This window comes from Eptatretus burgeri, unplaced genomic scaffold (genome assembly GCF_056783735.1).
Source record: "Eptatretus burgeri isolate ZD-2024b unplaced genomic scaffold, Ebu_testis_v1 Ebu_testis_scaffold_890, whole genome shotgun sequence".
Classification (NCBI taxonomy): Eukaryota; Metazoa; Chordata; class Myxini; order Myxiniformes; family Myxinidae; genus Eptatretus; species Eptatretus burgeri.
This window is the reverse complement of record NW_028222839.1, coordinates 1-25,000: the sequence shown is the minus strand read 5'-3', so window position 1 is coordinate 25,000 and position 25,000 is coordinate 1. Positions and strand designations below refer to the sequence as shown.

Here is a 25,000-nt window from a genome sequence, read left to right as displayed (position 1 = left end):
CCCTCGAAGATGAAGGCGAGCGTCCGTGTCCTGGTTCTCGATTCAAAGGAACCTCCGGAGTTCGATCGGCATCAGTACGAGTTGCGGGTCGCCGAGGACGTGCCCGTTGGAACTCTCGTCGGAACCGTCTCGGCAACAGACCCCGATGGACCCAAGATACCCGTCAGGTGAGCACGAAAGGACGAAATATTGACACTTGTTGATTGCACGCGTCTTCACCTCCAGGTTGACATTCGAGGACGAGCACCGGACGTGAAAGCCAACTCGAGTTTTAACGCGAGGCAGCAGGATATCTCAGGTGTTTCACTTGGGTTCGATTTCCAACAGAGTCTGCGTTTACTGAAACCTACCACTCTGGTGCAACGCTGAAAAAGGGGGGTCCCGCAACATGAAGAATAAACCTTTAAAAATCCCCTCCAGAACGGCTTCACACATCGAGGGGAAACTTCACCCTCATGTTCCCCAAGGCTTGGGGATTCCAGGGTGTCCATGAATACTTAATGTGTCACATGGTTTGGCAGCAATATTGGATTGAACGAGAATCTGAAAAAAAATATTTGTCTTGAACCGTGAAACGTCACAATTATGATGTCGTCGTCATGGGGAATATACGTTTGAAATTCCAACCTGATTGGACGCATGGTCTGGCAGCCAGAATTATTTAATTTTTTTGAATCTGGGTTCATGGATTTAAATAAAAATTGGTACAAGTACGTATGGTGATGTCATGATGTGGGCGGGGCGTGTCTGGTGACGTCACGACGTCGAAGAGTGCCCTTCTAGTTTTTTTTCATCAAATCTTAAGAAAAAGTGTTCACAACTTCAGAATTATGGTATCTGTAATAACAATAACGGATTAATCAAATTGCGTGAAATATAATCGGCCATTTTTGTCTTTTCAAACAAAGGTACGTCATCGATCGACGGTCGGACCTGGGATTGAAGTTTGACGTCAATGCCATCACTGGTGAGATACGGACTCGTCAAAGACTGGATCGTGAAGAAGAAGCCTCCTTCATCCTGCTCCTCCAAGCGTCAGAGATCGGTGAGTCAGTGCAAAGGACCCAGGAGGGAAATGGCCGGCAAAGTGGACGTTCACTCGCTGTGCGGTCTCGAAGCGTTTACAAAATGTGTCACGTGATCACGAAATGTGTTACGTGCTCACGAAATGTGTCACGTGCTCGCGAAATGTGTTACGTGCTCACGAAATGTGTCACGTGCTCGCGAAATGTGTCACGTGCTCGCGAAATGTGTCACGTGCTCGCGAAATGTGTCACGTGCTCACGAAATGTGTCACGTGCTCACGAAATGTGTCACGTGCTCACGAAATGTGTCACGTGCTCGCGAAATGTGTCACGTGCTCACAAAATGTGTCACGTGCTCGTAAAATGTGTCACGTGCTCGCGAAATGTGTCACGTGCTCGCGAAATGTGTCACGTGCTTGTAAAATGTGTCACGTGCTCGCGAAATGTGTCACGTGCTCACGAAATGTGTCACGTGCTTGTAAAATGTGTCACATGCTCACGAAATGTGTCACGTGCTCGCGAAATGTGTCACGTGCTCGCGAAATGTGTCACGTGCTCACGAAATGTGTCATGTGCTCACGAAATGTGTCACGTGCTCACGAAATGTGTCACGTGCTCGCGAAATGTGTCACGTGCTCACGAAATGTGTCACGTGCTCACGAAACGTGTCACGTGCTCGTAAAATGTGTCACGTGCTCGTAAAATGTGTCACGTGCTCACGAAATGTGTCACGTGCTCACGAAATGTGACATGTGCTCACGAAATGTGTCACGTGCTCGTAAAATGTGTCACGTGCTCGCAAAATGTGCCACGTGCGTGTAAAATGTGTCACGTGCTCACAAAATGTGTCACGTGCTCGTAAAATGTGTCACGTGCTCGCGAAATGTGTCACGTACTCGCGAAATGTGTCACGTGCTCACGAAATGTGTCACGTGCTCGTAAAATGTGTCACGTGCTCGCGAAATGTGTGATGTGCTCGCGGAATGTGTCACGTGCTCGCGAAATGTGTCACGTGCTCAGGAAATGTGTCACGTGCTTGTAAAATGTGTCACGTGCTCACGAAATGTGTCACATGCTCGCCCGTTTTCTCATCAGAGGACTCGTCCCAGGTTGGACAAGCTTCCGTTGTTGTTCACATTGTCGACGTCAACGACAACGCTCCTGAAATTGTTCCACCCACGGACCTTCCCATCTGCGAGAATGCACACCAAGGGGAGGTAATGGTGGCGGCACGATACACGTATGTTCACTCACAAACAGCCGTGCACCAGTTTAACTCGTCTCACAGGATGCACCACTTTAACAGGTTCGGACTCCATTTGGTGTCGAGTCACAAGAACTTGGACTGTGACTCGGATTATAAAATGTTAAAGAGCAGACAATAATTCCTTGCGGGCCCTGTCAGTTTATCTGAGTGAACCAGGTGAACTCTGAGGACGGCCGGACAGATGTTGACCTTCACTGGCACGTGATCAGATGGAGCAACATGCGCCATTTTAAAATGAGGTGATCCGGGATTTAGGAGGTGTGAGAGCGGGACACGGAGAGTGAGAAATGGAGTTCTTGAAGTGCAGTGCCACTCCACCGCCAGGACGGTCAAACCGGAGGAGACAATATCCAATGAGAGACAATATCTAAGGAGAGACAATATCCAATGAGAGACAATATCTAATGAGACACAATATCTAAGGAGAGACAATATCCAAGGAGAGACAATATCCAAGGAGAGACAATATCCAAGGAGAGACATCTAATATCTAAGGAGAGACAATATCCAAGGAGAGACAATATCCAAGGAGAGACAATATCTAAGGAGAGACAATATCCAAGGAGAGACAATATCCAAGGAGAGACAATATCTAAGGAGAGACAATATCCAAGGAGAGACAATATCCAAGGAGAGACAATATCCAAGGAGAGACAATATCCAAGGAGAGACATCTAATATCTAAGGAGAGACAATATCCAAGGAGAGACAGTATCTCAGGAGAGACAATATGTAAGGAGACGCTATCCAATGAGAGACAATATCCAATGAGAGACAATATCTTAGGAGAGACAACATCTCAGGAGTCAGGAACGTCCTGTGGGAGGAAGGATTCTGTGAAACAGAAGACGTCTGGATTATCAGATCTGTCAGGTTGTCAGGATCTGTCAGGTGGAGGCCTCGGATGTATGAGGTCCAAACGGTTATGGACAATGGAGGAGGAGCTGCCGATCGGGGGTAGGAATGTGGAAACGAGCAAGGAGAGGGTGCGGGGATGGGGCAAAGCTGGGAGGGGGAGAAACCGTAAGAGTAAGGAGCGGAGGGCGGGGGAAGCAGAGGTAAAGTGGGACGAGGCGGGAGCAGATAGGAGGGGACTGACATGGAGGGGTTCGACACCACGAGCGGAAGTGAAGGCGAAATTTTTGTTGCGTGTGCACAACGTCTCTGTGAAGTGTACGTTTCACGATTCCCAACCTGGTGAACCTGCGACAGACTGCATGCGTCAGGTGGAGGTGAGAATGTTTTTGATTGAAGGCGTGGAGGAAAATACCGCAGGAGGTGAAAGAGGAGGCTGGATGAACGAAGTGTTTCGAAGTGAGCAGGTTTTGGGGAATAAGCCTTGTAAACGAGAAAAGGAAGAGTTTTTGATGAAGAAGAAGAAGAATGAAAGGGTTGTTCCTGACGGAGTATTAAGACAAAATTTAAGTGTTTCGGACAAAAGAAAAGGCTCGCAGTCCCGATATACTCGGAGTCGCGACAACTTGCAATTTGAAGCCATTTTGTGTCCATCGAGCGCGGCTCACCGAACCCGTGCCCATTGTACGTGAAGCCTGATGCGCCCGTTTTCTCATGAAGCTCTTTGTTCCCAAAAAGGGAGATCATGTCACTTAATGCTTCATTGTCTTTCTTCCAACACGTCAGAATGAGCACACAATCGGACAGGATTGGTTTAACCTGAAAACACATCGTAGAAACCATTGCAAAATGAAGTGCGATGCGCAAGTCAAGGTTCACACTGATGAGTGTCTGATTGGAGGTGGACAGAGAGAGAGTGAGTAGATGATACACCGAGTGACAGAATGTAGAAATTTGAAAGAATTGGAAGAAGGAAAGTTTCAAAGAGAAATGGAGGGACGCCATGCACACCACCGAGAGAGTTGAGGATTTGGAAAAGATTACAATTAGTGGAGAAAAAGAGAGACAGAGCTTGAGAAGATCGATTGATTGCATGTTCCGCCTGAAGACAGGTCATTGGCCGCTTGGCAACAGGAAGGTAATCTTAATTAACTTAATTTCCCCCCCCCCAATTTTTTTCCTTCCGGCATCTGTCGGGAATCGATACATTTTTGAAACCCTTCTCTGATCGATTGGTGCATCCAGTGGCACAGCATCCTGTCATATTAAAAAGAACGATGCGCCGTCGTGTATCGTGTGCTCGTTCAACGAACCATCGGTGGAAACAAAATGGCGCCAACGACCCACGTGAACAAAATTTCCAGGACGTGCCGTGTCGCTACTCCTTGTATCTAAGGACTATAGTTTAGGCCCAACAAATCCCATTAGTGGATTTGTTTCTTCTTCTGGTACCCGTGCGATATCTTTACACTCCCCCTGCTGCAGGTATTACACGTACTCCATGCGATTGACCGTGACGAGCCCTCAAATGGACCGACGTTTCATTTTTCACTCTTTGGAGGAGCCATGAGTCCCAACTTCATTCTGCGCGACAACCTGAGTACGTAAGAGCAGAGATGCCTCATTGGGTTAGCTCAGTGCTCTCACCTCGAGCATTGAAATTTTTTTTTATGATTTGTGCCCCCTTCGGATGTCCGTTTGACGCTTCCTTATCCTCTCCGTGAATACCCTGTATTTTGTATTTCAGATGATACAGCAAGTATAATATCAAAGCGTGAGCATTTCAACAGAACAGAGAGCCACTTCGTGCTGCGAATCCGAGTCACGGACCGTGGAGTTCCACCACAAGCAAAAATTAATTTTTTAACTTTGAGCGTCTGCAAGTGTAACTCAGTCGGTCTTCCAGTTGCCTGTGCAGCTGAGGCCCTGCATGGAGCTGCAAATCACAGCACGGAGGGTCTCGTAGCTGTTGCTGTATGCTTCTTCAGCCTGCTGGGTGAGTGTCAACCATTCTCCGATTTTACAAAAACCACATTTGTTTCGAAGCAGGGAGAATCTATTCTGTTTCCTTCCTTTGTGTGATTACCGCTTTGTTTCCTCCCTTTGTGTGATTACCGCTTTGTTTCCTCCCTTTGTGTGATAACCGCTTTGTTTCCTCCCTTTGTGTGATTACCGCTTTGTTACTTCCCTTTGTGTGATTACCGCTTTGTTTCCTTCCTTTGTGTGATTACCGCTTTGTTTCCTCCCTTTGTGTGATTACCACTTTGTTTCCTCCCTTTGTGTGATTACCGCTTTGTTTCCTTCCTTTGTGTGATTACCGCTTTGTTTCCCCCTTTTGCGTGATTACCGCTTTGTTTCCTCCCTTCGTGTGATTATCGCTTTGTTTCCTTCCTTTGTGTGATTACCGCTTTGTTTCCTTCCTTTGTGTGATTACGGCTTTGTTACTTCCCTTTGTGTGATTACCGCTTTGTTTCCTTCCTTTGTGTGATTACCGCTTTGTTTCCCCCTTTTGCGTGATTACCGCTTTGTTTCCTTCCTTTGTGTGATTACCGCTTTGTTTCCTCCCTTTGTGTGGTTACCGCTTTGTTTCCTTCCTTTGTGTGATTACGGCTTTGTTACTTCCCTTTGTGTGATTACCGCTTTGTTTCCTTCCTTTGTGTGATTACCGCTTTGTTTCCTTCCTTTGTGTGATTACCGCTTTGTTTCCCCCTTTTGCGTGATTACCGCTTTGTTTCCTCCCTTTGTGTGATTATCGCTTTGTTTCCTTCCTTTGTGTTATTACCGCTTTGTTTCCTTCCTTTGTGTTATTACCGCTTTGTTTCCTCCCTTTGTGTGATTACCCTATTTGTTTCCTCCCTTTGTGTGATTACCCTATTTGTTTCCTTCCTTTGTGTGATTACCGATTTGTTTCCTTCCTTTATGTGATTTTTGTTGTTTTTTTTCCAGTAATCATTGTCCTGTTCCTTGCATTACGGCGAAGACAGAATGAGCCAATTCTGCTGGATGAGGGTCTTGCATTTGATATCATCAACGACAATACTGAAGGTTGTGAGAATGACACAGAGGCCTTCGATATCTCTGTTCTTCAGTGGGCTGCTGAAGGAATGGCCATTACTTCAGGTTTTCACGACAGTCTAAAGAAATGTCCTCCCTGTGTTGTGCTCCAGGAATCGAATGATTCATTGGACGTAACTTCATTCATAAATGCTCAAGTCAAAGAAGCCAATTCATGTCCAGGACTTCCTCCGTTTGACTCGATCCTAGTCTATAACTATGAAGGTGTTTGTTCGGAGGCCGGCTCACTGAGTTCACTCAACTCCAGTTTTTGTGACCTTGATCTCAATGACACTAACCTGCAAGAAAGCTCATCTCATGTCAGAGCTAATGTACAGAACATTTAACAAGGCAGGAGGCAAGAGTGGCGGGAGAGGGAAGCACAAAATATTGGGGAACAAAGACAATAGGAGATCTGTGGAAGGGATAGGGATGGGGCACGGGAGTAAACAAGAAGGTACTACAGGGACTTTCAGGAAAGAAAACAGGGAATTTGAAGGAGGTGGGTTTGGTGTGGATTAGCGGGGGAAGAAAAGATTGAGGATTTGGATGGGGAAAGATATGAGATGGTGGTGAACAGCTGTTTTGAAGACCTGGAGGGAGGAATGGGATTAAAGAGAGTGTGGTTGTTTGTTTCAGAGGTGGCAAAAATAGGAATGAGAGAGTGAAGGGTGAGCGGTGGTTCTTGAAATTAAGATTCTTGAGATTGATGTTAAATACACCTCAATGGGGCACGCAGGATAACCGAGAGCTATGAATGGTCACCATGGTCTCTTCCAGGCACAGGTGGTTCTGAAAATGCGGCACGTGACACAACATTCCTGCAATAAATGTGTTCCACACTACAAAATGTCTGGCTGGTATCCTCTGGGAAGAGGGTTTTTTTGTGTCACAGCAAGCAATTTAGAATTCTTATATTAAACAGAAATTGTATTAAAGTCTTTGGAAAATCACTTTTTTGTGGATATTTTTAATTGTATGGCCTGACTATTCATCTCTTTAAGCAATGGTGGTACAACCGACGCTTCTGTGTTTGTAAAGGGGGTGTAACACCATGAACGTGTCACGTGCTGTCGCCTCGGATGGTTCTGTTGGCACAGACTCGATCTGTGCCTGGGTTATAAGAACCCTGCAAAAGACTGAAACGATGTTGAATGTACTGTGTTCGATGTTACCATGACTCAAAAGACGAGAAGTGCCTTCTATAGAGCACACACCTCCACCATACAATGTCTGATCCAGTCGAACATATCGGGCCCAACAAAATTTTGAAATATCTTGCTATACATCGTTTTTTGCCCCATCTCTCAAAAATAATCACTTAAAAAGAAATATATTTAAATGACACCTCCAACACTCCTCTCGCCGAAGAAGCTGCATAAAGCAACCCAAGAAGGCCTACACAAGGTAAGCATCTTGCTGTTTCAAACCCTTCCCAGAGTTCCTCCACAGCTGGAAGGTGTACACACATAGTAGTGGATGCAGTGACATGCTGCTCTGACGCATGCTCCCATACCTCACTTGGCGGCCATACTGTTTCGGATCAGCTTCTTTTCGTGAAATGTTCCCATAGGTAGTCGATCATATATTTTATGTTTCCCATTGATCCGTTGAGTGGTTTCAGAAAAAGGTATTCTTGTGATTGAATATGGCTGCCATTTCACGTGACTGATGACGTCGTTGTTAACAAATCATGTTTTCCGTGGGAAATCGATCACAAATTGAAAGCTTCGCATTCGATCAGTTCCAGCGGTTTGAGAGAAGATTGTTAAAGGTTTTCCTGTTTTCCAAAACGGTGGCCAAACGAGATCAGAATCCAAGTACTTTTTGGGACCCTTCAACCTTGCGATGACCTCCTGATATGTGAAGGAGGCATGACGTGAACAAACTTGAGTTCTACCACACCAATGATCATTTAAGCCATGTTTGGTCAGAATCCCATCAGCAGTTTCAGAGAAGAAGTTGCAAGTGTTTACGGACGGACGACGAGCCATTCCATAAGCTCACCTCAATCATGTTCCAGGTGAACAAAATGGATCAGGAATTTCAATGTTTTAATGATTACAGCTAATACAACGTGGAAAAATATTTTTTATACAAATTTAATGGAAAACTTTAACATAAATTTAAACTTAGATCAAACATTTTAACTTTGCTCTCTTTGTCCTGCCACTCCACCTTCATCTTTTGCAATCCTAAAAAAATAAGCTACAAAAGATAATTCTCAAATTACCATAGAAAACGATTGGAATGCAAAGACAGCCAAAGTGCTCCATAAAATCGATTCACAAGATTTATGAGAAGCAAGTGGAGGTGCTCAAGTTCGAGTCCCTTTTTCCACATTTAATTTTAAATGGCTCACATCAGTGAGAAGATAGACTAACTGGAATGTTTAAACGTTCGTGTGAAAATGAGGTGTGGTTGACACGGTGGAGAAGGGTGGTGTGTTGCAAATCAGGAGTTCATCTTCGATTGAAATGAAAACTTTGAAAAGGACACCCTCAGATAGTACTTGTCACCAAGATGATGATTGTGCAGTTTAATTAATGCAATGATGGCTTCCTCCACAGTGCCCAGCTGCAACAGGGCCATCGTACGGGTGCCCCTAGAAAGCAGACCGACATCCGTTCAAGTGAAACAGGGCATGTGGGATTGTATTGAGATCTATAAACGTTTCACCATCGTTTGGCAGTTTCCGCAACAATTAAATATAAATAAATAAGACAGCTGGACCTGCAGCTTGGCCTCATGTTGTAAGCCAAATTTGGTCGCATTCTCACTGGTGGGGCGAGAGAAGATTTTTTGAAGGAATTAACGCAACTGCCATTTTGTCACACTTCCGGTCACGTGATCGGCATGGCCTCTGCAATTTACCATCAGGATCCTTTCCTAATGTTGTAACCCAAATGTGGTAGCATTATGACGTGAGTCTGGAGAAAATGGTTTTTGAAGGTATTTGCGTCACCGCCATTTTGTCACACTTCCGGTCACGTGATCGGCGTGGCCTCTGCAATTTACCATCAGGACCCTGTCCTAATGTTGTAACCCAAACGTGGTAGCATTCTGACTGGTAGGTCCGGAGAAGAAGATTTTTGAAGGAATTTACGCGATTTTCCCAAAAATTGATCAAGTCGGTCATTTTGACACTTCCGGTCACGTGAGTGGCATGACCTCCACAATTTAACATCCCTACTCTGCTTGATGTTGTAACCGAAATTTTGTAGCATTCTGACTGGTGGGTCTGGAGAAGAAGATATTTGAAGGAATTTGCGCGATTTTCCCAAAAATTGATCAAGTCGGCCATTTTGACACACTTCCGGTCACGTGAGTGGCATGACCTGCACAATTTAACATCCCTACTCTGCATGATGTTGTAACCGAAATTTTGTAGCATTCTGACTGGTGTAACATACCACCGAGAATCCATCCAGAATCCAGATCAGGTCGCCCATCCAAACTCAGCAGCGGGCAAGCAGGAAACTGGTTCGGGATGTAAATCCAACAAGGACTTTGAAAGATCTGCAAGGCTCTACTGTATGTCCAAGACGGGGGTCAGTGGTTATCCATCAACAATATCCCGCTTCCCTTCACAAAGCTGGACTTCCCTCTATGGACAGGTGGCAAGAAAGAAACCAGAACTGAAAGAGACCCATCGAAAAGCTCGTACGGAGTTTGTGAAAAAAAAACATCTGAATGACACCGCAGGCAAGTGGAGAAACGTTTTGTGGTGAGAGGAGACAAAAAAATTTTTTTTTTGGCCTAAATTCATAGCGTTATGTCTGGCGTAAGCCGAACACTGCACATCACCCAGATAACACCATCCCGACTGTCAAGCACGGTGGTGCAGCATCATGTTATGGGGTTGCCTTTCATCAGCAGGGACTGGCAAACTTGTCATGATGGAAGGGACAATGGACGGTGCAAAGTACAGGAGAATCCTTGATGAAAACCTGCTCGAGTCGGCCATTAATTTGAAACTGGGTAGGAGATTCACATTTCAGCAGGACGATGACCCGAAACACAAAGATAAAATCACACTGGAGTGGCTGAATAAGAAGAAAATGAACGTTCTTGAGTGGCCCGGTCAAAGTCCTGACTTGAACAAAATTTAACATTTGTGAGACTTGAACATTGCAGTCCATAGGCGATCCCCCATCAAACTTGGCAGAGCTCGAGCAATTTTCACGTGAAGAATGGCCAATGATTTCACCATCTCACTGAGCAAAGCTGGAAGAGACTCGGATCCGGATTCGGATCTTCACCAAAATCGAATCAGTTCGTCTTTGTCACACACCAAACCTGTCCACCGTTTCGTCCGAATATGTCCACAATTTGTTGAGAAGTTGTTGCCCCCCCACCCCAATCTCTCAATGGTGAAGAATCAATAAAAACAAGTGAAATCCTTCAATGCAGCGCGTGTGGTGAAGCATGTGAGTACACTCATGTTAAAATGTGCAATTTATGCTTTTTCAGTTGACAACAATTAAAAAGCGTACTTAATATTTGAAATGTAAAAATCTTGTTATTATTGTGATAAGCACCTTTATATATAACAGAAGAAATTAAATCGTTCGATACAGCGTGGCAGCGGGCCGCAAAAGAATGATAGCATAAGAAGAACTTAGCTTTCGGCGATCGGCGCGAAATGCGATGGTGGGCGGAAATGACGTCTTTCGTTCGTTCGTACATGAGAGGGGCACGTTTCCTGGTTTTTTTCCCATCAAGCAGTAAATTAAATGGTTTTCACATATATAACACATTAGTTTCACAAATTTCCATTGAAATACTCGGGTATTTCCGTCAATTCTCGCTATTTCCATCTAGGTTACGCACTGCATCTACCGGACGGCCGTCATTGGTTGTCTGGAGGCACGTGGGGGGGGGGGACACCGGCGACGTGGTAGACACCGGGGACATTTCATACTCGGTGCAATTGTATACAGCGCACGCGCTGTAAAAATTCTCGAATCCAGATCCGTATCTTCACAAAAATCGATTAAATCCGTCCTTGGTGCACACCCAGCCTGTCCACCAAGTTTCATCCGAATCTGTCCTAAACATTTTGAGACGTCATGCTCACAGACAGATAGACAAACAGACTGACAGACAGAGGTGAAAACGTAACCTCCGTCCACCTTCAGTGGTGGAGGTAACTCGAGTCAGACAAGGTAAAAATATGATCTCACTCCTCTTTGCGCGTGAGCGACCGGGTCGAATTCAGAGCCAAGGTCATGCTAAACTGCAGGTTTGGTTTGTTTTTCGATTCATGGTCCAATTTTTGTTCAAAATACAAGGTTCGATTGAAATCCAAGTCATTCCTCGATCATCAACTAACGTACATGGACAGACGGAAAGACAGAAGTGAACCAATCTGTGAACCCAACTTTTCGCTTCGCATTCACGTGGTAGCTACGACTCCACAAGTAAGGCACAACGAGCAAGGTAAGTAATTTTGGTGCTTTATCTCGCAGATTTGCGCTCACACCTTGCGTGCGCACCTGTCTCAACCCACCCCCCCCTTTGTCAGAGCCCGCCTCAGCCTCCCCACGCACCCCCGCCTCGACCGTGCCCCCATCATCCCAATGCTGTTTCTCAATCATTTAAAAGGCTCAAAAAATCTCCACATCACCTGCACAAACTCCCTCTCCCACGTATTTACACAAATCATTCACAACGTTCCCTTTCTGAAAAAACTTGAATCCTTGGACGTTTCCACCGGCGGCGTACGAAAACAGCTTTCAAAGCTTCTCTTCGCCAATCGTCGGCCTGAATGACACATTTCAGATGGGAGGTCAGGATGGATACAATATTTTTAGTTTTGTGTGGTGTTTCTGTACTGGTGTGTCACATAATAACAGACGTAACTCGAACTACCACTTTACAACTGCGCGCAGTGATGACCGGGTACCAAGACTTTCCGCGATGACTGGGTACCAAGACACTCGACCCTGACCCATGACGTTATTTTTATTAAAATGAATTTGGAATGGGATTAAAATTAATTCAATTACAATCAAATGGAAGACCAAATGGGTACGAGTCCTGCATTGTAGTCATCAGAAGGAACCCGAACAAGGTGAAAACAAAGATGAAGTTATCAGGAGGAACCTGGATAGGATTTACATTTCAGCTGCAACTCCTCTACCCTCAAACCCATCCAGGCACAGCCAAGTGAACCTTATTCAAAAAAAAAAAATCAAAAATAACCCAGATCAAAAAATAAAATAATTCGCGCCACCAGACCATACGTCCGATCAGGTTGAAATTTAAAACATATATTCCCCAGCACTACTGGATCATAATTGTAAAGTTTCATGTCGATTGCTTAAGCGGTTCAAGATAATTTTTAAAAGATTTTCCCTCAAAACAATATGGCTGCCAATCCATGTCACATATGACGTCATATGTGTGACCCTTTTGTTCCTCATCGATAGACGGTCGTACGTGTAAAGCTTCGCCTCGATCTGTTCAACCATTTCCGAGAAGATTTTTGAATGTTTAAAAAAAAAACAACAAAAAAAAAAACAAATGTGGCTGCCGAATCACGTGACCGATGGCGTCATCAATCTTTTTTTTCCCCCTGTGGATCATTTTATCCCGAGATGACCCTCAACAATTTCCATGCTGATCAGATCTGACGTTCTACATATGCAATTATGACGTCATAAAAAATTCCCCATGAGGAGTACTTGGCACGTGCCAAGTTTAAATGTTTTCCTCGTTGCGGTTTCAGAGATCGAGGTGCAAACTTTTTCCATCATGGCTGCCACACCACGTGACCTCTGACGTCAGAATTATCAATCAAATATCCCACACGAGGAATCGCTCCTTCAGTGAAAATGTCGCCTCAATCCGACGAGTGAGGACCCTGTCCTTGGGCGAGGGTAACGACGGACCTGATGAGCTGGAGGGAGAACCTGCTCGACATCGCAGCACACGTGAAAACACCCGGAACCGGAAGTTACTTAAACGAACAACTAAAACTGTTAAACGAAGCATGAAGGTGAACACAATGAAATGGCAAAAAAAAAAAATAAAAAGCTAAATGTTATCAACGAGTTAACCACAATGTGGTTGATCACGTCTTAAATCTCGAGCCTGATGCGCATGCACTTTTCAATGACTTGTGAGCTCACGAACAGAACCCGAAGAAGTTGGACGAAGACCGAACGGAAAGGAACCAAGCGTACAGGATGTTCGAGAGATGAAGAGTTCGAGACGGTGGGCAGATATTTTTGAAGTTCCTCGATCCAGGTTTCTCGAAGCGATGAAGTAGAGAGCCGGTGAAATCCTTCTCCACATCCTAGTCAAGGGAAAGCGGGAAAGGATGGAAACAGCATTCGGCGATCATCGGGCGCGTTCAAACGAGCCCGGACCCTCGCACAATCAAACACTCCATCGCTACCTGATCATCGTGTCCCCGCGGGATATGCACCGTCTGATGGCGAGAAAGGATGACATGAAGACATTTGCTGAACAGACGAACTCCGTTCAAATGATGCAGGACTGGTGGTCACGGAGGGACGGATGAAACTGTGTTACAAGATTGAGTGGGGCAGTGAAGACGCAAACAACTCGAACGGCACTCGGTGGAGAGCATACCTCCGCCGACTCATCCACATCCTTTTGGAATATCGTGTTGTTTATCCTTTTTGGCCCAATCTCTCAACGGTGAAGAATCACTTTAACATTTAAAAAAAAAAAATTCTCGGATCTGGATCTTCACCAAAATGGAAACAATTCTTCCTTATCACACAACCCAACCCGTCCCCCGAAATCCATCCCAATCCGTGGACGACTTTTTGAGATACCCGGATCGAAGACAGACGGACGAACAGGGATGAAAACATTCCCGCCATCCACCTTCAGTGGCAGAGGTAGGAAGGAAAGGAATGAATGAATGTTCGTGGAAACAAGAGAGAGAAGGGTGAACAGTCATGTGAAAGTAAGATGGGTCGGAAAAGGTGGATTCGACAGAATGCTTCTTGAAGTGGGATCTCTGTCTCTGTCCCTCTCTTGATGTGATACTGTACATGTACATGTGTGTACATTAAATAATATACTGCACGTACAGTGCCTATAGAAAGTGTACACCCCCTTTCAAAATTTTCACCTTTTGTTGCCTTACAGCCTGTAATTAAATTCCATTAAATCAGGTTTCCCCCCCCCCCCCTTTTATTTACACATCGTAACCTACAACTTCCAAGTGAAAACCAAATTCCACAAATTTCAGAAAATTAATTAAAATACACAAAACTCGAATATCTTGATTTGATAAGCTGCGTCCATCCTCCTGAGTTAATACTGTTGTGGGGCCGGATCTCGGTAGTGAGCATGACTACTAGGTGGAGTAGTAGAGTCGGCTCCACCGAACACCTGGAATCTAGATCGTGCTTCTCGGAGAACTCCGAAAGGCACGGGTCCCTTACAGGACCGTGAATTGCCAATAATTCGACCGCGTGGGATAGGGTTAATTGCCAAACTTCAATATACCAAAGTATCCACTCAGCAAAGCTACCAGGGAATTCACACCCTCGACGGGGCTCGAGCGGGACGAACCGTCACCGTACTCGAACCGTGCGTAACCCGAGCGGATGGTTACCGAGGTCCGTCGGTCCAAATACACAATTTACCGTTTCCCAATTTCCCAACACGCACCGTGCTACGCGAATGAAAGAAGCACAGAAACGAGCTGGTACATTCAACAATCGGAGTATTTATTTCACATTAATCGTGGAGGGGAAGCACACAAAGAGCAGAGTTATCACGACAATAAGAAATGCAATGTACAATGAGCAAAGAAAGCATTTACACAGTTGTGACTTAAAGACGGGGCCCAAGGACAAACACACGCACACACAAATGCCCAGAAAGACATGAACCTGTCCACCTCGTGTGGTTCTCCACGATCTTTGGGTAACGGGACTCGAACCCGCAACAGAGGCCGCTCCAAGCTCCAGGTACGGAGGGTAACTTCGGGCGTTGGCACGCTCCTCCGGCTCGCAGACAGGCGACAAGAGATGATCTCCCGAGTTGAGATGGTCGACCACCCGCAGCAATGCGCCAGACGAGACGCCTCGGATCCGCGCGATGCAGTCAGCCGCAGACCCGGACAGAGACGCGCACTCGAGCGGACTGGACGCGCACTCGAGCGGACTGGACGCGCACTCGAGCAGCCTCGACGCAATCATTCGTTTCTTCTCCTTTGTCGTTTCTCTTTTTGGGGCCCGTCCGCTCCCGTGGCCTGCTCCCATTGGGTGGACGGCGTGTTGTGGTTCCGCCTTCTTGCCAAGGACCGCCCGGACTCTAGTCTGCTCGACACCCATTGGGCAGAAGACGACGCATACCCTTATTTGGCGCGCAGCTGAAGCGAAACGCCTTGTGACCATGTCCGGTGCGAAATCCACACCGCCTGAGGCATGGAATTCCAGACACGCCCGCATGCTGGCGAGCGCACGAAGAATGCCGAGAGCAGAGTGTTGTTGATGTTGTCGGTGATGTAAAAATCCTATCTATAAAATAATCCACAGCGCACGTACACTTAAATCCCATTATACGAGGGACAGGACCCTAACTAGAAACACGTACTTACCGATATCACTGATCTTTAGGACCTGGCTGTTGTGTGCAGTAAGCTTCCAAATTCGTAACACTACTTCGTGAAAGCACCTTTGAGAGCAATTACAGGTGTCAGTCTGTTGGGATTGGTCTCTACCAACTTTGCACACCTTGATTGGGCAATATTTGCCCATTTCTTGTGTACAAAACTGTTCAAGTACAGTCAAGCTGTGTGGAGAGCGTTGATGAACAGCAATCTTGAAGTCAAGCCACAGATTTTCGATTGGATTTACGTTGGGGCTCTGACTGGACCACTCAAGGACATTTATCTTTTTGTTCCTCACCCACTCCAGTGGAGCTTTGACTTTGTGTTTCAGGTTGTTGTCATTCTGAAAGGTGAACATCCGTCCCAATTTCAACTTTCTTGCAGAGGACAGCAGGTTTCCCTCCAGGATTTTTCTGTATTTTGCTCCATTCTTTCAGTACCCCAGTCCCTGCTGATGACAAACATCCCCATAACATGATGCTGCTACCACCATGCTTCACAGTAGGGATGGTGTTCTTTGGTTGATGTGCTTTGTTGTGTGTGCGCCAAATGTAGCGTTTTGCATTTTTCCTAAAAAGTTCCATCTTGGTTCCGTCAGACCACAAAACTTTTTTCCACACCGCTTCAGAATCTCTGGAGTGTTTTTTTGTACACCTCAAACGGGACTCAAGGTGGGCTTTTTTGTGTTATCGCTTCCTTCTTGCCACCCTACCGTACAGGCCAGACGAGTGGAGTGCTTGGGATATTGTTGTCACATGGACACCAGTGATCAGTCCTTGCCATGAAGGCCTGTAGCTCTTTCAAAGTTTCCTCTTTGCTTGGTCATCCAGTTTGGAGGGAGGGCCTGATGTTGGCAGGGTCTTGGTCATCCCATACACCTTCCACTTCTTAATGATTGTCTTGACTGTGCTCCAAGGGATATTCAAGACCTTTGAAATATTTTTACATCCATCCCCTGATCTGTGCCTTTCCACAACTTTATCCCGGAGGTGTTTTCAAAGCTCCTCAGTGCCATGGTTGAGTCTTTGCTGTGAAATACACGACCAGGTCAGGTCAGGTGCGAATCCAGATCCGGCCAGTCAGTGGGATACAAAACGTAAACTGTTCAGCCTGGCAGTGATATGCACTCTACCGAGTGCACATCCAGTTACCACTGCAGTTTGGGTTAAAAAGACCATAAATTTTAGAGTTAGTTGCCCGAACCCTTTTTTCTCCATAAAGACTTAACTTTGTGCATCACAGTTATGCCCAACGCGGGGGTTTTTCGAGAACGTAACCCCCCGCCAACAGTAAGGGTCTGCTGTATATCAGAACTCCATGTCACTTTTGCCTTCTCGTGAAGATACAACGAATAAATACAAACCCACCAAGCTGAGCCTGAATGTAATCAGACATCTGAATCAGAGCACTGTTTTTCTTGTCGAGTAGGAATTTCACTCGAAGCACATCTCCATAGACTCCTGTGTGGGATTGTAAGAACATTACATGTACATAAAGGGTTAAATCCTCACATTATATATTTTTAATATTTTACTTTTCTGATTGAGTTGAGAAATATTTGTTTGTAAACATCACAATCTCATAACAACAACAACAACAACAACAACAACAACAACAACAACAACGAGATGGTATTCATGGAATACTTACTTCACGCAGTCTTGAGAAAGACTTAGTGAGAGCAGGGGTGCTGAGAAGGGGAAGGGGGGGGGGAATGTGGGGTAACTACCCTGGGGCTTGGACCTAATAGGGGCCTGTAATTATTCCTTCAATATTTTGTTTCAGATATCATGATTGTTTATGATGATAAACCACCGGGGGCAACATTATTTTGTGACTCCCTCCAAGCCACTCGGGGTGATTCCCCGGCATGCCATTGCCATCGACAGTGACACCTCCCTTGTAAAATAAACTACTGTGGGAACAATTTACATAATCATAATCGTGGTAATGACGTAATGACGTTAATGAACACAGAAGTGTTGGCCACACCCCATCCAGGTGAAGTGTGTTAAACGAATCTGCATGTATAATTCGTCTGACGACAGATATACGGAGACGTCCGTGTCGGTTATTTTAAATTTTTTTGAAGAGGGTCCAGATGAAGCGGGCCCTACATTGAGTATTGAAGGGGGTCCAGACGAAGGGGGCCCGACAAAATCCGGGATGGAACCCGCAGGTGAACCGCTTGTGCCCGATTCCGGTGCCGTAAGACTGGTGTGCGCGTCCGACACTGAACCGCCGGTGTGTGAAACGTACACTTCGGTGCCCGACCAAGCTGCCGGTGCTGGAGGTCGAGGTCGCGTCGCCCGTGTGTGGAATACTCGAGGTGAATTCGCAACGTGTCCCGCGCAAAAATTGGCGGAGAGGCAGGGGCACAAAGACGTGTGCGGAGGGGTCACGTGGTGAAACGATGTAACGAGCACTCTGCGTGGCACACTGGCACGTTGGGGATTTCAAAACACACCACAGTACCGATGCGCCGTGCGGAGAGCACAGCTCGTGAGAGGAACATGGCCAAGGTGGCCATGGTGGTGCAGAGTATCAGCAGGTCTCGTGTGGGCTCTGTGAGGGTCTCGCAGCGCAAGCAATGGGCATGGAGGCCACGGCTGCTGGATTTTCCGTTGGGAATCCACATGGACAAGGGGATTATTACAGCGTAAGAGACAGAAGCAGGAAGGCTGCCGAATGACGTTGGAGTGAGAGAGCTTGTCGAGGACTTCATTTGAAACTCGCAAATACCACCCGTCACTTCACTGATGGGAACACGAAGGGAAGACATTGGGGGGGGATGAGAGAAAAAGAGGGGGGAGAGAGAGAGGAATGGGGAAGCGAGAAAGGAGGGGGAAGAGAGGAGGGGTGGGGGAGTGAGGAAGGGTGGGAGAAGGTAAGGCAGCATGAAGGGAGGGGAAGGAATGTAAGGGGAAGGGAAGAGAAGGCAACGTGCAACGTGAGGGAGGGCAAGGTAAGGTAACGTGAGGGGAGGGTCCGTATGAGAGAGAGCGAGAGAGAGAGAGAGAGAGAGAGAGAGAGAGAGAGAGAGAGAGAGAGAGAGAGAGAGAGAGAGAGAGAGAGAGAGAGAGAGAGAGAGAGAGAGAGAGAGAGAGAGAGAGAGAGAGAGAGAGAGAGAGAGAGAGAGAGAGAGAGAGAGAGAGACTTAATCACTCATACAAGCACTCCAATTAAATGGTTGATAAGGAACGGCTGGCTTGGCAAGCGATAGAAAGCCGATTGGAAATGACACATACCAACAAAAAAACAACCAAATATCGCCGATTGCGTAACATTTTCATGTTTCACTCCAGATTTCGAGTTATTTAGTCCACGTTATCCGATCCTCCAAACTCAAATTACATTTCGATTATGTACTTTAACCAGTCCGTGAGAGTAGATTGTGGAAAATCGTAACACATAAGGCAGGAAATCACTCCAAGCGAATAATATGAAAACTAGAACACTTAAAAAAGCGACGCACACAGTGATTCGTTGGAATATGGATGAGGAGTTCAATGATATCAGTGAGGAAAGTGAATTTTTTTAAGCACTTTATCGTTAATAAACCGTTGCAGCCTGTTACAACTCAAGGCATTGTTGAGCAGGCCGAACAAAATGGCGAGGGAGAGCGATGTCACGGAGGATTCGCCTTCAGACCTCAGCGGGGAAGAGCGAGGCGTCCGAGGAAGCGCCTTAAGACCCCAGCGGGGGAGAGTGAGGTGTCCAAGGATGCGCCTTAAGACCCCAGCGAGGGAGAGCGAGGCGTCCGAGGAAGCGCCTTAAGACCCCAGTGGGGGAGAGCAAGGTGATCGAAGATTCGCCTTCAGACCTCAGTGGGGGAGAGCAAGGTGATCGAAGATTCGCCTTCAGACCTCAGTGGGGGAGAGCGAGGTGTCCGAGGAAGCGCCTTAAGACCCCAGTGGGGGAGAGTTAGGTGTCCGAGGATTCGCCTGAAGACCCCAGCGGGGGAGAGCGAGGTGTCCAAGGATGCGGCTTGATATAATTGATACGTGCCTTACGTGCGTGCCCATACGTGCGTGGCCCTACGTGCAAACCCCCCAAAAAATAAAATAAAATCTTTTACCGCAAGCCACAAACAAACACACAGGCTGTTCCTCCGCTCTCGCCTGCCCGTACGTGCGTGGCCGTACGTGCAAACCAAAAAAAAAACAACTTTCAAACTACCACACAGACCGTTCCTTCGCTCTCGTAAACGACGACTGGATTGGGGAGTAGTGTTTCCCTATAAATGCAGATAAGAAATCGAGAAAATTCATCACTATCCGGAAGTGGTTCACATGCATTCCACGAATTATCGCTTGCATTGAAGTAACAACTACTGTGATACTTCCACACGCAGAGGTCATTAAAATCCAAATTAAAATCAAGTTTACCTCCCTGTCTTTGCTTGCCATGACATTCGCTGCCATTGACCATTGCCACTCCTACGCCACGGTAACTAAGGCGCCGATCCCCATTGTAACCGGCGCGGCCCGTGACGTCATCGTCGGCCGGCCGCGCACCGGCCCACGCAGCCACGTGTCTTGTCATTGGTTTGGTAAATAAATGGCCAGAACTTGGGAAGCACTTGCCCGATTAATATCAAATCTTGAAAAGGCACATCCTCAGGTCCCCAGCAATATACCTGGCAAGTTTCAATTAGATCGGACCAGTGGTTGTCGAGAAACAGCGGTCACAGACAGACACACACACACACACACACACACACACACACACACACACACACACAGACACACACACACACACACACACACACACACACACACACACACACACACACACACACACACACACACACACACACACACACCTACACACACACAGATTGCTGGAATTATAGATCGATAAGGATGCGCCTTGATCAACGATATAATTAAATAAGGCCATTAATTATCTTCAAAAAGGGGTGGTTTAATAATGACTGGTATTTAATAAATGATTCAACCTGAATTGTGACTGAAGTTACATGAGTAAGGTTTCGAGCTTTCCACCACACAACAGCAGTTAACAAACAGTTGTGCAAGTATAAAAGTGGCAACAAATGGTTCAAGGCAAACATAGCTGCATCAAGATCGTAAAAGTATGGAAATTGAGGAAACACACCAAAGAGGATAAATAAACTTTGAGGCGTGACCATCTGGAAAAATGGAATAAAAAGGTTAAAAAAACAATCATCTTAATAAAAAAAGAGAGTTAAATAGAAACAGTCAGCGTATGGAACAATCAAATAAATTTTCAAAAAGACAATAATAATAACAAAGATAAAAACATAAGAATAAAGGAAGCAACATTTTTGGACAAGAAAAATAACCAAAGGGAATGAATGTGAACGACAACGAAGAGACACACAAGGAAATGAGACGCAGGCCATTCAGCCCGTCATGCCTGCGCCGCATCAACACCGGATCAATTTATACACAGCAATGTATATAAAAATATGAGATTCATCACAGCTCGAAGTTAGTACATCAAGCTGTGGAAAATTGGAAGAGTCATAATTATATATTGGAAGCTTGAACAACCACAAGGGAAATTGTGGAAGGAAATAAGCTCAAAGCTGTTGCAGCTCAGAGGAATCGGGCGGAAAGCGAATGTGGAAGACGTCGTTTAAAAGGGGGGTGAAATGGGGCATATGGACGTGTGGTGACGTCATACATAAAGGGGTGGAAGGAGGGGTTGGGGGTGAGGGGGGATTTTTCCGACTTCGTTTTCAGACCCGCTCTAACTTTCATCCCTTCCAGTCTTTGCGGCGACCACTCGTATCCAACACCTCGTATCAATCCACAAGCAGATGTTCTCTTCATCTCGTGGTGTTCTTTCCTTTAAACGTTTTATTGTCCATGTTTATTTGTTATAATTTCACCTGGTTTCACACAACCGCAGTCAGAAGCCAATTTGTGTTCATAGTTAGTCAACAGTAACCACATGTGAAGATTATTGTGTGCCGGGGTTCGGTGGCGATAAACGACCACTCGGTGGAGCAGTGGAGCCGTCTCCCGCCGAACACCCGGAATTTAGGTCGTGACTCTTGGACAACTCCGAAAGGTCACGGGTCACTTAAAGACCGTGATCGCCAATTCTCTGACGGCGTGGGGTAGGGTCAATTGCCAAATTTCAATATACCTAAGTACCCACGTTGTCAAATTACCGGGTATGTCACACCCTCGGCCGGCTCTGTCCGAACCGAGTCGCAGGTACCGACTCGGATCCGGCGTAACCGAGCGGAGTTACCAGAGCCGCGCCGGTCGCAATGACAACTTACGGCACCAACGGCCTTACTATTTCTTAAGCCCGAACCATGCTCGGCCAATGAAACAAAACACGAACAACGAACTGGAACATTTAACACGGGGTTTATTTATAAACAATAATCGGGGAGGGGAGCACACAAAGAGCAGAGTTTTCCAAATAAAAGCAATGTAGGCAATGTACAGTGAGCGAAAAGCACTCAACAGTTCTACTTAAAACACTGGCACCACACACACAAACCCAAAGAAATGGTGGCCGCAGCCTTTATTTGGCCCTTCAGTTCGAGAGGGAAAGGCGAGCTGAGGGCAGGGGCCTATTCTTGCACCTGTCCGCCTCGTGTGGTCTGGTCGAGCTTGTCTGGTGGCGGGACTCAAACCCGCCGCCAACAACGCAGCACTAAGCACCAGGGACCAGGAATGACGCAACGGACACCAGCCAGCATCGGAATGGACCAGCCGAGACGAGCACCCGCGGGTAGACGAGAACGCCAGCAGGCAAGACGAGGCTTCTTCTCTTTCTCCTTCTCGACGGCTCGCCCACACTCTTATCCTTCCCCTCCCCTGCGGGTCGAGGGAACCGCTCTGAGGGACTCGCCTCCAGATTGTACGAGGGGCGAACATCCCATCTGGCTGGGCGGGGCCTCCCCTCAGGTGGTCAGCCTCCTGATTGGACGAGGCGTCTCGGGGGGTGTGTCGAGGCATCTCGGAGGCACGCCCCCCGAAGAAGCTTTTGGCACGCTGGCCTCCCATTGGCTGGGGCGCGTGTGCAATGCTCGCCCTTCGCTCATTGGCTGGAGGAAATGCTCTATGCCCTTCTTCGGGGCGGAGCCTCGATCTGAGGCGAGGGAGGCTCCGCCCACGCCTTCAGCCAAAAACACGTGGGCAATGGCGACCCGGTTGAGTAAGGGACGGTGCCATTGTTGTAGTGGATGTATAAGACCTGACTATAAAATCACTCACAGCGCACACACGAAATTACCATGAGACATAGGAAAGGACCCTGACTATAAACACATACTTATCGAAATAACTAAGCTTAGGGACTGCTGTCTGTTTGTGTGCAAATGGCTTCCAGATTCGTAACATTATATTGTTGTTCATCCCACATCGCACTTAACCAAGCCAGGAAAGCAGAAGAAGAAGTTTTTAAAAACCAACTTTTCCAGGTATAAATCACGTGATGCATGCACATGTACAAATATATTAAAAATAAAGTACAAACTATCCGATGGCCGATGATCCCTCAATCTCCCACCTCAATGTTCAGATTTGAAGCCAAGAGGACAGAGTTGTAGGTTGGGAGAGGAGCCACAAGAGCAGAAGGGGCGGGAACTCCAACTACAGCAGCTACAGCGGGGGGCCCCAAACGGATTCCGGGACCATTGAGCCCTGGAACCAGATATAAATAATCGCTGAAGAGTACTGTTTAGTGCAGGAAATGCAGGACAGTATGGCCAGGTGAGTGAAGGTTAACGCGGCCAACAAACAGTTACCACCAGATTGAGGGAAGCCAGTCGCTGCTGGAAGACTACTTCCACATGGCCCTGTCAAGCAGTCAAAATTATAAGAAACTCAGTGAAGAACAAGAGGTACTTGTCATTCTACATCTGAAATGAAATGCTGAAGTTCCAAAAATGCAGATCTCTGACATCACATATTTTGTCTTCACTTTTTTGTTGTTGTATACGGTCAAGGCTCGTGGAAGAGCGAATACACTGAACGGATCAGGACATAAAACGATGTTCTGTTGACGTCCTGATACGTTCAGTGTACTCGCACCGAAATAGCAGAGGATGCAAGACCAGAAACGAGGTGGTGAAAGACAGAGAGATCACCGACCCATCTGCGATGGCGAAGTGATCGACCCATCGACTCAGCTTCAGCGTGAGAGATTCCACTGATCTTGAAGGGCTTGGTTTGCACGGCATCGAGCAGAGCAAGATGTGAGGCAGGGGAGCCAGCGCAGAAAAGGGGGAGCAGTACTCCATCAAGCTGTGGATAAAGGCCTTGTAGGTGGACAGGAGTCCAGGTGTGCCAAATAAGGACTTTGTACGACGAAGGATGCCCATTCGGCTGGCTTTGGAGGCCAACTTTGAAATGTGGTTTGCCCAAGAAAGATCATGGCTGACAGTGAGACCCAATAATTTGAATGCCTGAACCTCCTCCAGAGGATTGTTAAGAAATTGGATTGGGGGAGGGAGGGTCAGGGGTTGCCAGACGGTTCTTTCGGAGAGAGAGTGTGAGATTTGTCAGGGTTGAAAGACATATCTCAAGTGATTGACCAACTTGTGATTTCTTTTTAAAGGTCTGAAGAGAGGGAAGAATCTGTAGCCTGCGCATCCGAAGGATGAGGGATGTTACGGTAGATGATGGAGCCATCAGCAAACTCAGAAAGATCATTTTCCAGGGAGTCAGAGAGATCATGGATAAAGATCGAGAATCAAACTGGGTCTGGAACACTGCCTTGGGGTACTGAAGCCTTGAAAAGGAGAGAATATGAAAGGATTCCATTCCATTCCAGGTCAGTCTCACCGACAGCAGCAGCGACCGTTGCAGGTTGAAATGCAGCAACAACCGCAACTCCTCCTTCACCTTGAGGCAGCTCAGGGCAGGTAAAGCCACGAGACGTGTCATTGTTGAATTGCACGTTCAAACTGGTAACCTTGGAAGATTCAATGCGGAGTGTACAACAGGTGTTGTAGATGTCCCGACCGTTCAACGACTGTGTGGAACGGACACACAAGTTAAAAATGCAAGGATTCATCGGGCGGACACAGGAATGGGAGAGGCGGTGTAAATTTATTTGTAATAACTCACGAATTTCGCTTGCTGAGCATGCTGAGCATCGGCGAACTGAAGGAGTGCCCGAAACTGGTAATTTCTCATGAAAGTGATGACTTTCAGGACTGTTCCAAACGTGGAGAATATCTGC

The 25,000-nt window shown here is 46.6% G+C and overlaps 2 protein-coding genes across 11 annotated transcripts; one reads left to right on the top strand and one right to left on the bottom strand.

Annotated features, from left to right (window-relative positions):
* Positions 1-6: 6 nt before the first annotated feature.
* Positions 7-7,172, top strand: LOC147007030 (cadherin-7-like). Its single transcript, XM_085867626.1, has 6 exons — positions 7-167; positions 909-1,045; positions 2,121-2,242; positions 4,633-4,747; positions 4,895-5,143; positions 6,094-7,172. The coding sequence occupies exons 1-6, from the start codon at positions 10-12 to the stop codon at positions 6,546-6,548; spliced, it is 1,236 nt and encodes a 411-aa protein (XP_085723752.1). The 5' UTR covers positions 7-9; the 3' UTR covers positions 6,549-7,172.
* A 1,075-nt stretch (positions 7,173-8,247) lies between these two features.
* LOC147007029 (polypyrimidine tract-binding protein 2-like) lies at positions 8,248-25,000 on the bottom strand. 10 transcript variants are annotated; one of them, XM_085867623.1, is made up of 4 exons: positions 24,886-24,994; positions 24,601-24,790; positions 17,173-17,265; positions 8,248-8,806 (listed from the first exon to the last, which is right to left on the bottom strand). In XM_085867623.1, exons 1-4 carry the CDS (start codon positions 24,952-24,954, stop codon positions 8,745-8,747), a joined length of 414 nt encoding a protein of 137 aa, XP_085723749.1. In that variant the 5' UTR covers positions 24,955-24,994; the 3' UTR covers positions 8,248-8,744. The 10 variants fall into 10 exon arrangements, 2 of the variants coding, with proteins under 2 accessions (XP_085723749.1, XP_085723750.1); XR_015054460.1 differs by lacking the exon at positions 8,248-8,806 and adding an exon at positions 11,744-16,833 and having other exon boundaries at positions 20,924-24,790; positions 24,886-25,000; XR_015054461.1 differs by lacking the exon at positions 8,248-8,806 and adding an exon at positions 11,744-16,833 and having other exon boundaries at positions 23,324-24,790; positions 24,886-25,000.

Excerpts from the sequence above, each read along its gene's own strand:
- LOC147007030 (XM_085867626.1), top strand. The coding sequence starts at position 10 with ATGAAGGCGAGCGTCCGTGTCCTGGTTCTCGATTCAAAGGAACCTCCG. Across the intron at positions 2,243-4,632 it reads AGAATGCACACCAAGGGGAG|GTATTACACGTACTCCATGC; the intron begins GTAATGGTGGCG and ends CCCCTGCTGCAG. Across the intron at positions 5,144-6,093 it reads ATGCTTCTTCAGCCTGCTGG|TAATCATTGTCCTGTTCCTT; the intron begins GTGAGTGTCAAC and ends TTTTTTTTCCAG.
- LOC147007029 (XM_085867623.1), bottom strand. The coding sequence starts at position 24,954 with ATGAGAAATTACCAGTTTCGGGCACTCCTTCAGTTCGCCGATGCTCAG. Across the intron at positions 24,791-24,885 it reads ATGCTCAGCAAGCGAAATTC|TCGTTGAACGGTCGGGACAT; the intron begins GTGAGTTATTAC and ends CGTTCCACACAG. Across the intron at positions 17,266-24,600 it reads AACGGTCGCTGCTGCTGTCG|GAGTCTATGGAGATGTGCTT; the intron begins GTGAGACTGACC and ends AATCCCACACAG.